This window comes from Acomys russatus, chromosome 9, assembly GCF_903995435.1.
Source record: "Acomys russatus chromosome 9, mAcoRus1.1, whole genome shotgun sequence".
NCBI lineage: Eukaryota > Metazoa > Chordata > Mammalia > Rodentia > Muridae > Acomys > Acomys russatus.
The window spans coordinates 40,542,009-40,554,572 of record NC_067145.1 but is presented as its reverse complement, the minus strand read 5'-3'; the positions used below and the strand labels follow the sequence as shown (position 1 = coordinate 40,554,572).

Sequence of the window (12,564 nt, the reverse complement as noted above, 5' to 3'; positions counted from 1 at the left end):
TAGGATGGTTACACCGGAAGACTGGTTCAGAGCAGATTGCATAAAGGTTCTGCTGACGGCTTGGAATATTGTCCAGTGGGTAGGGAATGTGCCAGGCGTTCACAAGGCCCTGGGGTTAAGTCCAGATGTACGGTTTGGGCCAAGGGGTGGGGGGTGGAACTCTACTGAATTGCAGCTATACTTTTGTGTGGCGTAAAACATTTTATTCTCAGACAAATACTAATATCAACAATTTCCACAAAATAAGTCTCATTTTGAATAAATAGCAGTTTACTATATGTACCATATTTTAAAATGCAAATTTGAGTCATCCCTTATATGCAGCTCATTGCTGCATGAGGTCTGTTCCTAATAAATTATATAATGACAAAGAGCCTGAAATACATAAGTACAGATTTCTTTGAAAGATACAGCATGGCCAAACTGTTGTTTAAATATTAGCATATTTCTATTTGAGTTTAATACGTTTGATTTAATTTTTGCTAAATAAAATTGGAACTTATGGAGTCAAAGTTGAAAACATGTAACTATGTTGCTTCAATTTAGGGTTATGCAAGACAGACGAGAACAAGCGAGGCAAGACTTGAAGGGTTTGGAGGAGACAGTGGTAAGAAAATAAAATGTGAAAATAAGTAGGATGGGGACTATGTTTTGGATTTTATGTTTTAATTATTGTGAATGTAAGACCAGTATCTTTCCTCTTAATTCAAGGCAAAAGAGCTTCAGACTTTACACAACCTGCGCAAGCTCTTTGTTCAGGACCTGGCTACCAGAGTGAAAAAGGTGACATCATAGTGCCAAGGGCTGCTTATAGGAATTGTGCTTGCTGTGTGTGATGCTTTTTACAGTAACGTATTGGTCATTCCTGCGTGAGTCTTGCTGTGTCCATGTTTCTGTGGTGGAAGCTTGGGTATTTTGATCTGGACACTTTCTCACTACTTTTGTCACCATCCTCCTCTCAGAGTGCCGAGGTCGACTCTGATGACACGGGTGGCAGTGCTGCACAGAAGCAGAAAATCTCCTTCCTTGAAAACAATCTTGAACAGCTCACCAAAGTACACAAACAGGTAATAAGAGACTGCGTCATAAGGCAGCATTACTGAGCTATAAGTGAGGGAGTAGGAAGTATTTTAACCTGTGATACTCCTGTCTTATTGAGCAGTTTTACAGAGAACAGGCGCTTTCGGGGAACTTAACATTTTGCTTTTATTTATTTATTTACTTTAAATTTTTATTTATTTATTTTTTATTTTACGTGCATTGGTGTTATGCCTGCATGTATGTCTGTATGAGGGTGTTAGATCTTGGAGTTACAGACAGTTGTGAGCTGCCATGTGGGTGCTGGGAATTGAACTTGGATCCTTTGGAAGAGCAGTGAGTGCTCTTAACCGCTGAGCCATCTCTCCAGCCCCTTTACTTTTATTTTTTGAGCCGGGTTTTATTATGCACCTCAGCAATCCTGCCTCTGCTTCCTAAGTGCTGTGATTATAGTGTGAACTGGCATGTCCAGATTGGAAACTAATGTTTTTATCAACCCTATTATAAAACAAATTCTATGAAAAGTGTGAAATACTTTTTATTTCCTCTGGAGTTCAAGATTGAAATTTCTTGTTAATGTATTGGATAGGCTACCTTTTGTAATTTAGACACAGCCTTTTTCTTTGATTATTTTTTTCTTTCTTTCTCTACTTTCTTTTTTTGGGTTTTTTTTTCCCCCTTTCTTTTTTTTGGTGGTTTTTTTTTTTTTTTTTTTTTTTTTTGGTTTTTGTTTTGTTTGTTTGTTTGTTTTGGTTTGTTTTTTGTTTTTTCTAGGCAGGGTTTCCCTTTGTAGCCCTGGCTGTCTTGGGCTAGCTTTGTATTCCAGGCTGGCCTCAAACTCATGAAGATCCACCTGCCTCTGCCTTCCAAGTGCTGGGATTAAAGACATGTGGGGCCACGCCCAGCTTTGTTTTGCTAATTTTTAACTTTGTTACTGGGCTTGAGGGATGGCTCACTGGTTCTTTCAAAGCTCCTGAGTTCAATTCCCAGCAACCATATGGTGGCTCATAACCATCTATAATGAGATCTGGTGCTCTCTTCTGGTGTGTAGGCACATGCAGGCAGAACACTGTAGACATAATAAATAAATAAATCTTTAAATATATATATATAACTTTTGATTGCAAACTCAGTGCTATCACTGATGTTAAGGACTTTAGCTTTTACTAGTATGTTTTCTTGGGCTTTCTGGATGCCTATAGAGCAAACTGGAGACTTAGCTCAGGAGAGTGTTTGCCTAGGATGCACGAAGCCCTGAGTTCAATACCCAGAACCCCCATAAAAACTGGATTTGGTTGTGTATACCTGTAATCCCAACTGGGGAATGGAGACCAGAGGATAAAGGTCATCCTTACTGTATGAGTTGGAAGCCATTTGGGATACATGAAACTCCTGTCTCATAAATATACCCAAGGGATATTTGCTTTACCTGCTAAGTTGTATTACTGAAGAAAGTACTGTGTATTAGCACTATATTCAACTTCATTGTCTGCCTAGGTACAGAAGGATTACAGTCCAGTCAACCCATAAGAAATAATTAAATGGGGCTGGAGAGAAGATGGCTCAGTGGTAAAGAGCACTGACTGCTCTTCCAGAGGTCCTGAGTTCAATTCCCAGAAACTACATGGTGGCTCACAACCATCTATAATGGGATCTAATGTGCACTGTATACATAATAAATAAATATATCTTTTTAAAAAATAAAAATAAAATGGACAGGGCTGGGGTGTTCTGTTGGGAGAGTACTTGCGTAGCATGCAGGACACCTTGGGCTTTGTCTTCTGCATCACAGAAACCTAGTGTGGTAACAGTGCCTCCAATCCCAGCACCCAGGGGGTAGAGGCATCATCAGAAGTTTTAGGTCATGTGCTACAGAGTGAGTTTGAGACTATTCTAGGGCTTTATCTCAAAACAAATAACTAGACAAGTGTGTGCTTTGTGGATTGTATGTCTGATACATGTACATTTTTACATGGTGCTGTGTAAATGGAAATGCTCAGTAGAAAATGTAGTTTTGCTTTGCTAAACTGCAGTTATGAAGTGCTTGTTTTCTTAAATCATCTTGTTAAAAGCTATCCCCATTTTCTCTGTATACCTGTAGTTGGTTCGTGATAATGCAGACCTTCGCTGTGAACTTCCTAAGTTAGAGAAACGACTTAGAGCTACTGCTGAGAGAGTGAAAGCTTTGGAGTCAGCTCTGAAAGAAGCCAAAGAAAATGCGTCTCGAGACCGCAAACGCTATCAACAAGAAGTAGACCGGATAAAGGAGGCCGTCAGGTCAAAGAACATGGCCAGAAGAGGGCACTCTGCGCAGATTGGTGAGTGCACATGCGTGCCCAGGCAGCTGGTGGTCCTCTGTCATGCTTTGTCAAGGTGCTGTGTCCTCTGTCCTGTCTTTATTTCTAAATTACTAAAGAGTGGTGCTGTTTTGAAAGGAGTTAGAAACTAAGAGACTGCCTCATTCACTGGTCAGCCAGGTGAAGGCCAGGGGAGACTGGCCAGGTAAAAACCACCAAAGCAAAAGAGCATTTCCAGAAAGGACAGATGGCAGCAGCAGTGGTGCAGAGAAAAGATTGTAAGAGTGTGTAGGTGGCAGCACTTCCTGTGCAAGCCTCGTGGACTCTGAAAATTACCCATCTGTGAGTTCTAGGCCAGCCTAGTCCTTGTAGAGACAACAACCAGGGCTGCATAACAACAAAACACTGGGGACTGTGACTGGGTCACTGCAGTCGCTGAGGCCATATTCTAACTCCATCTTCTGTCTCACAGCAAAGCCTATCCGTCCTGGACAGCATCCAGCCGCCTCTCCAACCCACCCAGGCGCAGTCCGCGGAGGGGGCACATTTATTCAGAACAACCAGCCAGTGGCTCTGCGAGGTGGCGGAGGCAAGCAGGCGTAAACATGGACACATCGCAGGTGTGGGTTCATCCTAGCTTTTGAGTTGAAACTGTATGTGGAAATGCTGAGCATTTCACATTAGGATCAAGATTTTATTTTTTTAATGATTTATTTATGTTGGTGTCTTGGCTGCATGCATGTCTGTGAGGGGGTGTCTGATCCCCTGGAACTGGAGTTACAGACAGTTGTGAGTTGCCAAGTGGGTACCAGGAATTGAACTCAGGACCTCTGCAAGAGCAGCCAGTGTTCTTAACCACTGAGCCATCTCTTCAGACTTTTTTTTAAAGATTTTATTTTATTTTATTTTATTTTTAAAGATTTATTTATTTTCATTTATTGTATATGAGTGCTTTATCAGCAGAAGAGGGTATCAGATTACATTATAGATGGTTGTGAGCCACCATGTGGTTGCTGGGAATTGAACTCAGGACCTCTGGAAGAGCAGGTGGCGCCCTTAACCACTGAGCCATCTCTCCAGCCCAAGATTTTATTATTTTTTTTTTTAATGTGTGTGGTTTTATGAATGCAACTTGGCATGGTTTCTTGTCTGTTTTGTGATGTAAATAATTGGTATGCCCTGGCTTCTAATATTCCCTTTACTAGAAATTTAATAAAACACATTAATTTTGTAATAAAATTGAAACTTGTATAAATGAAATTTGAAATATTCTGTTACACTATCTCATTCCAAGGCATGAACTTTTTAAGGCTCTCATAATTGCTTTCTAGAAAGACAGCCTAAAATTGCGCCTTAAAAAAATTAGCATTTGGTTGCATCCTTGTCAGCATTGAATATTAGTTGTTTATAAGCTTCTAATTTGATAGGCCCAAAATAGTGTCCCACTGGTTTATTGAATGAGGTGGACATTATAGCATACTTACCTCCGCTTATGGATTCTTTTTTAACAAGTTATCGCTTTATGTCCCTTTTTCGTTCTGTATTGTGAGTTGATTTCTTTCTTTTATTTTTTAACTTTTTTATCTTTAATTTTATGTGTACGGGTATTTTACCTGCGTGTGTGTCTGTGCACTGTCCCTGGGCTCCAGAAGAGGGTGTTGGATCCCCTGGGACTGGGGTTACAGAGTAATGAGCTGCTAGGTTGGTGCTGGGAATTGAGTTATCCCTGAAGCCCCTGTGAGTTGCTTTTTCTAATGGATTTCTGAGGTTCCCTCCCCCTCCTCTTCTTCCTCCTCCTCCTCCTTTTTTTCCTTCTTTTTTCCTGTTTTTCAAATTTATTTGATGTCTGTGAATCTTTGTGTCTGTGTGTGGGCACAAGTTTGGAAAATAGAGGACAACTTCCAAAGGAGTCTGATCTCCTTCCACCATGTGGGTCCTGGGGATCAAATTCAGGTTGTCGTTTGTCTGGCAAGAAGACAGAATGTCATTTGCGGGCTTTCTTTATATAACATAACTTCAAATTTAAAAATTACAGAAATAACATACCCATTCCCCATGTGGTACTTGACAGCTTTGCGTGTGTGTGTGTGTGTGTGTCTGTGTGTGTGTCTGTGTCTGTGTCCTTTTTTTTTTTTTTTTTCCAAGACAGGCTCATGATCCACCTGCCTCTGCCTCCCAGTGCTGGGATTCAAGGTGTGTGTCACCACACCTGGCCAATAGCTTTTTAATTTAGTGATACACTCAGCACTCTTGCCTGATAGTTTATGACACATTGCCAGAAGTCTTGACTTAGGACTACAGAAGTCCCAGAGTAAAGCACTAGGTAATTATGAGAAGAGTAACTCTTACTGCTTCTGAGAAATGCCAAGGCTGGTTTATTTTAATTCTCCTTGGTGTTGTTTGATACTTTGCATAGTGCTGTGTCTAACTTTTTTTAGTAGAATTAAAGCAACAATCTGCAGAGGCTAAAGTGTCTAGAATATCTGTGTGTCCTGTTAGCGTGGGCTTGGGAGTTCTAAGTGTCTGCCTGGCTGTGCTGCATTCATGAGCTTGAACAAAATGACTGTAAGGTCAGTTCTTCTAGACTGGGGAGATGGCTGAATGAGTTTGTGAGTTAGTGCTGCCCTGGAAGCGTGACGGCCTGAGTTTGGCCTGGCATCCATCCATGTACAAGTTAGACAAGGAAGTACACATCTGTAAACCCGGCTGGGGGAGGGGAATCCCTGGAGCTCGCTGAGCAGCCAGCTAGTAAACCAGAGAGTTCTAGGTTCAGTAAGATACTACCCCGTGTCAAAAAAAATACAGCGGTGAAACAAATGACCTCCCTCTGGCCTCTACACACACACACACACACACACACACACACACACACACACACACACACACACACACACACACACACACACACACACACACCTCATTATTCTCATTATTCTTTGAGTCCTCTTAAATTTCACTATAAAAATGTTATGGATTTGTGAAAAATAGCTTTTTTGTGCAGCTGTAACACAGTCATACCTAAAAAAAATTACTATGTGTTACATTTTCTCATATCTAAATTTAGATCTCTTTTGTGGCCCTCTCTTGGGGTGCTCTACCTTTGGACCTGTTAGTCAGGGATTGTACCATCAAGCTGTACCCCTCAGCCTTGCTCTATTTCTTTTTAATCCTGGCACTCTAGAGGCAGAGGCAGGTGGATCTCTGAATTTGAGGCCAGACTGGTCTACAAAACATCCAGGACTACACAGAGAAACCCTGTCTTGAAAAACCAAAATTAAATATAATAATAACAATTAATAATAGTAATAATTTTAATAGAAATCGTTTATTTCATTATATCAAACATGAGTTTATAAAAAACTAAAGTTGTCTCTGCATTCTCCTGTTTCAGGTGTTGAAAAGTAACTGAAGTGTGAAGAGGACATAAATCAAACAGTCTTTCAATAACTATAACCTCTGCCCCTCGGGATTGTAGAAATTGACATTTTTGACGTGTAAATTACTCCTATCCTGTACAGCTGTTTCCTGCCCTACTCTTGTAAACTCTGCTGCTTCCCAATACTAGAGTGCAATGTTGATGTCTGAGAAGGGAAATGACAGTTTGCAACTGCGGCCCTATTTATTACACAGTTTGTCTTTCATGTCTTCACTGTGCCGAGTAACTACATTACAGGACTGTGCTCCGTGTGTCGGCCTTTCCCGTGTGCTTGAGTCTTGGTTTACATTACCTAGCTGCTATTGCTTTTCATTTTCCTTTTTCTACTAAACTTCTTTCTTTCTTTCTTTCTTTCTTTCTTTCTTTCTTTTTTTCTTTTTAAAGTATGGAACATTTAGATTAAATGTCTTTAAATTTTATCACATACAGCACTACATGCCACAGAATATATCAGTACTGTATTTAAATCCCTTGAGCAGGGTGTGGTGGCACACATCTTTAAAATCTCAGGCAGAAGCAGGTGGATGTCTGCCAGTTCGAGTTCATCCTGGTCTGAATAGTGAGTTCCAAGATAGCCAGGGCTATGTAGGGAGACCCTGTCTTGAAAAACAAAAATAAAAATTAATTAAAATCAATAAGAATCCCTTGGGGTGAAATCAGGTCTTATGTTGCTGGTATAGTCTCTGAAGCTTGCCTCTGGAAACATGGAGCAGTGAGGCCTCTGACTGTTAGCTCATGAAATGCCTGTTGCATATGACTTTGAATAGAAATATTTCATAAGTCAAAACTAAATCTCATCTTAAGGATGAATTTGGAAATGACTGTGTCCCTTCTGCTTCTGCACTAATATAGCCTAATGGGACAACAACACCCTCTTCGTTCTGTTGTGCTTCCTGCTAAAGGAAGAACTGAATAGATGCTAGTGTCATCTTTAATAGTAGGAAACAAATGGATGAAGACATAGAATTAAACAATTTTTAATTGTTAAATAACTGTATTGGCTGATATAAACTTAGAACCTCTTTGAAAATTGAGAAAAATTGTGAACAGGACAGATAAACCATAAACTTAAAGCTACATGGTTTAATGTTGCTCTGAAATCTTGAAGTTTTCACCTGCTACACTAAGTCATACACGTAATTTGTTTAGTTAGAAATAATAAGTTGTCTGCAAGTCACTAAGTCTCAAAAATATTATATTGTTGGCCATAGTGCATAATTTTTAAATTAGAACTAAGTGTGTACCTATTTTTGCCACTTATTTTTCAGATGATTAAACTCAATCAAGTATATTTTAAGGATATATAAAAGTAACAGGGAAAGAGGAAAAGAGTTCACTGCTTCCTCAGTGCTGGGGTAACTGCAGCCCGGTTAGCAGAAATCCACAGGAAATGGGGCATCTGAGGTTATTTGGTTAGTCAAGAAGCTTTTGAAGTTCTGTGTTAGAATCTGGCTGGCAGAACCTATGGAAGTTTTATATACAGATATTTGTATTAAATTTGGAGCCATAGTCAGAAGACTCGGATCATAATTGGCTTATTTTTCTATTTCCTTAACTATTGTAATTTCCACTTTTATAATAATTTTGATTTGAAAAATAAATTTATTTATTTTTTTAACAGTCAAACCTTTGCTGTTGTAGTATGCGGCCTTTAATGGTTGCATTGCCTCTATGATTGAAAGACACACTCCACAAATTGAAATGAGGCTTTGATGCGGCCAGGTGTAAGTTGAGGTTAGGAAGATGCACAGCCCCTGTGGGCGTTGCAGTCTCTGCAAGGCATCTGGCTGCATTCAGAAGGATGTTTTTTCCAAATGAAAAATTGCTTCTTTTGCAGATTTCATGATGGGAAAAAAATTCTTTTTTGTCTGACTACAGTAGTTTTAAGATGTATCATGGGTATTGGTGCTGTGTAACACACAATGAATTGTAAGTAGCATGTTAAGAAAACACATTGTTAGGTTTTTTTTTAAATCTTAAATGTTTCTTTTCTATTTATAATTTCAAACTTTCATAAAGTATACTAAAAATTTCATAAATTTCTTTTCAGTGAACTGATCTCTTTTTTGCTATGATAGGTCATTAAATCTAGCATTCACTCAAAATGGACTTTTTTTATCATCTAGAATTTTGGAAATACTTTAATTTGCAGTGTCTCTTTTGTGGCTGGATATATTAATGTTCCTCTGAGTGGTATTGGTAATTGGTTCAGAAAAGAAACTCAGTGAAATAAGAGTAGTATTTATTCATGGTGATCCGTTAAATTATTTGCCTAACTTAAGGAAACTAACTGCATAACTGAATTTATTTGCGACTCTGGGTTTGATCTGAGATAACAGCAGAGCTCAGTCTCCTGTGGACTGGGTCGGCTTAGTTTCAGTGCTTAGGGTTATACTCAGACAGAGCTGGTTTGGGAAGACGACATACAACTTTGAGTTAACCTGCATGCTGTAAATGTTCAAATAAAGAAAAATCTTTTTGAAATGTGATGGTGTTTTTGAACCTTGCTTCATGAATATTAGTGATTTTATGTAACAGAATGGCCTGCCCTGACAGAACAGTGATGCATGTGTGTATCTGTTGTTTCAAACACTAGATAGGCTAAAAATTAAGACCTAGAAATTTGTTGTTTTCTCATACTATTTTGCATCACTCATCTGTGCATGTCTTAGCAACGAGTACCTGCTTCTAAATCCAAGTGAGATCGGCTTGTTGTGTTTTGGTTTGTATCCTTTAGAATTATTGTAGAAAGTTTTAATCGTGTATAAGGTAGAATAAACGACCCTTAAATACCGGGGGACCCTTGGTTTTCAACTCTTAGCTCATCATTTTATCTGTATCCCTAATTGTCCATAGTATTTTAAAGGTATTTTCATGATAATGTTAGCATCCACTTTTTAAAGATAAAAATGCTCTAAGGCATACAGCCAAGCCAGGCATGATAGAGCGTGCTTTTTTAATGTCAGACCCTGGAAGAAGCAGCAAGAGGGTTTTGGGCTCAAGGCCAGCCTGGGCCGTATGTCATGTCTTAAAAAAAAAGAGACAGCAGCTACCATTATCACACAAACAGAAATAATTTAAGCAGATTTTTATAGTTTTTATAAGAAGATTGTTTGCACCAAGATCCAGTTAAGGGCCACATATCCCTCTTCCATCTCTTATTTTCATCTTGGAGTTAAGTTATGAAGAAAGCAGTTAGGCTGCCATAGTTTTCCAGATGCTGCTTGTACAGCCCTTGAGTGTTTAACTTGGCTCTGTCATTTGTATTTTCTGTATATTTGTTTTGGATCCACTGGGATTTAGGTATTCACTGAGGGGGACTTTGCTCTCCAATAGCACTACTGGTACTACATCGAGTGGCAGGCACATGGTACCCTATGATCTCTCTTACGGGTTATCAGGCACGTGACAATGTCATCAATGCTCCGGGGCAATAGGAGTTACTGAATTGCAGCACTGTGACCCTATTCTTCTTGGAGTTTCAGTAGAATAACTTGCTCTTCCTGTTCGGTTACGCAAGGGTTAGTTTGTATTTTATTTTATTTTTTATTTATTTATTTATTTATTTATTGGTTTTTCGAGACAGGGTTTCTCTGTGTAGCCTTGGCCATCTTGGGGACTCACTTTGTAGACCAGGCTGGCCTTGAACTCACAGCGATCCACCTGCTTCTGCCTCCCGAGTGCTGGGATTAAAGGCGTGCACCACCATGCCTGGCTAGTTATTTTAAATTCTTAGTCTGATCCAAAAATCTATACTGATACCTGAATATGTTTCTGATTTTTTTAAATGTATCTGACCTAACAAATATCTTACAGTATTCTGTTAAAAGCTGGACATGGGTTAAATATTAAATACTGGCGCCAAGAGTCATCCATTTAACTCCTAAAAGCATGTCTACTTCTCCATCTGGCCAGGACTCTGTATTCTATGTCTCCAATTTGGGGACCAACACTTTGCCCACAGCTCTTGAGAGCACTTGTCTGCCATGCGCAGGGCCCTAGGCTTCACCTTCAGCACTGTTGATGTGGGCGGCAGTTGCGGGTGCTGTTATTTTTCAGCCCAGCTTTTCTCTTGTGAGAATGGGAGTGAAGTCTTCTGAACTCCTGATCTGTTAGGCTGGAAACCAGAAGTCTCCCCCAATCACTATTATTGGAGACTATACATGAGGTGCTACAGTCCACTTCCGACCTAGATCTCGTCACTGCAACAGCCCATCTCTTGAAAACAAATGTGGGGTTTTCCTCCAATTCACATGGGCTCACACACAATGACAGGCATGAAGTGAGGAGAAGGTATTGGCAAGGTAGTGATAGAGGATGTGGGTATCTGGGCGACCCGCACTTGGATTTTGTTTGTACTTGTGGCTTTGTTCATGCTCAATCCTGAATGCAACACTGACCTTGTAATATTCTGGATTTGGTAAAATCCGGCTCTTGGTGGAATTTCCAAATGAACTGCCATTTGTGGTGTTGTGTTCGGGTCTCCATCTCTGTTAGACCCAGCATCATACCAGGACTTGTTTTTCAAGAGTGTATGTAGTTTACAGTCTTAGTGCAGAGGCTTGACTTGGGACTTCGGCCTCTGGGCATTGCCACTGGTTGCATTTGGCCTCTTGTCCCGTTGCTCATATCTTCAATGCCATTGGGTCTTCTGGTCCTAGTATGTGTGGTAGGGCTACTTGCAACCAAGCCTACATCTCTTGTGGAGCCCCTTCCTAGGCTGGCTCACAATAAAGCGCAGCAAGTTTGTGTCTCCTGGGATATTAGTTACCCATGCAGTGCTGTAATCAAAATACCATGTGAAAAAGATGGAGGAGCTGGGTGTGGTAGTGCACACCTTTAATCCCAGCACTGGGAGGCAGAGACAGGTGGATCTCTGAATTCGAGGCCAGCTTGGTCTACAAAGCGAGTCCAGGACAGCCAAGGTTAACACAGAGAAACCTTGTCAAACAACAACAAAAAGGAAAAAAAAAATTGGAGGAAAAGTTTATTTGGACTTAAAGTTTTAGAGGGATTCTGGCTTGTTACAGCAGAATCATGTGGCAGAGGCTGGTTCACAAAGCACAGGAAGCCAGAAGTAAAGATGGGCCAGTTTTCAAAGACCCACCCCTGTTTCCACCAGCCATACTGCACCCCTAAATCCCCATAGCCTTCCTAGTAGCACCACCATAAACAGGAGTCATGTGCTTAAAACATGAGCAGATTCAAACCAGGAAATCCAACCCCCAGCCCTCAGGCTCATGGTATCCACTCTGACACAGTCCCCATCATTTTAATCGACCCAACACTGTATTAATGCTCGAAGGTCAGTCTACTGAGACTCAAACATTTTATTTACTGTGTGTATGCCATAGAATGTGTGTGGAGGTCAGAGGACAATTCTCAGAAGTCAGTTCTCTCCAGCTACTTTGTGGGAGCCAGACATTGAACCCATGTCATCAGCCTATGTGCAAGTGCCTCTGCTAACACTGAGCCATCTCACAAGCCCTCAAAGCAAAGCCTTAACTGCCAGATTCTAAGACAGATCCACCTCAGTATACAATGGCATGAGGTAAGCGTTCCCATTCCCAAATGAAAGATCAGAAGAGTAGCAAGATTAGGCCTAAAGCAAGGCTAAACCCCAGCAGAGCAAGCATTGCATTCTCTAAGCTGTGTCCAGCTACCAGCACGGTAGCATGTACGCCTGCATCAGCTTCCCTCATACCCTGTCATTTGTTCACTCAGCACCTACTGCTTTCCTCAGCATTCTATATTGGTATGTCCAATATCTTGGTATCTTACAACTTTATACAC

The 12,564-nt window shown here is 40.4% G+C and overlaps 1 protein-coding gene across 1 annotated transcript in view; it reads left to right on the top strand.

Annotated features, from left to right (window-relative positions):
• Positions 1-7,123, top strand: part of Kif5b (kinesin family member 5B) — a 38,448-nt gene extending 31,325 nt beyond the window's left edge. Inside the window, exons 21-26 of the mRNA XM_051151185.1 lie at positions 547-607; positions 712-783; positions 963-1,067; positions 3,140-3,356; positions 3,808-3,955; positions 6,727-7,123. Coding sequence (XP_051007142.1) covers positions 547-607; positions 712-783; positions 963-1,067; positions 3,140-3,356; positions 3,808-3,938 — 586 coding nt within the window. The 3' untranslated portion in view covers positions 3,939-3,955; positions 6,727-7,123. The remainder of the gene's footprint in view (positions 1-546; positions 608-711; positions 784-962; positions 1,068-3,139; positions 3,357-3,807; positions 3,956-6,726) is intronic.
• The last annotated feature ends 5,441 nt before the right edge of the window (positions 7,124-12,564 follow it).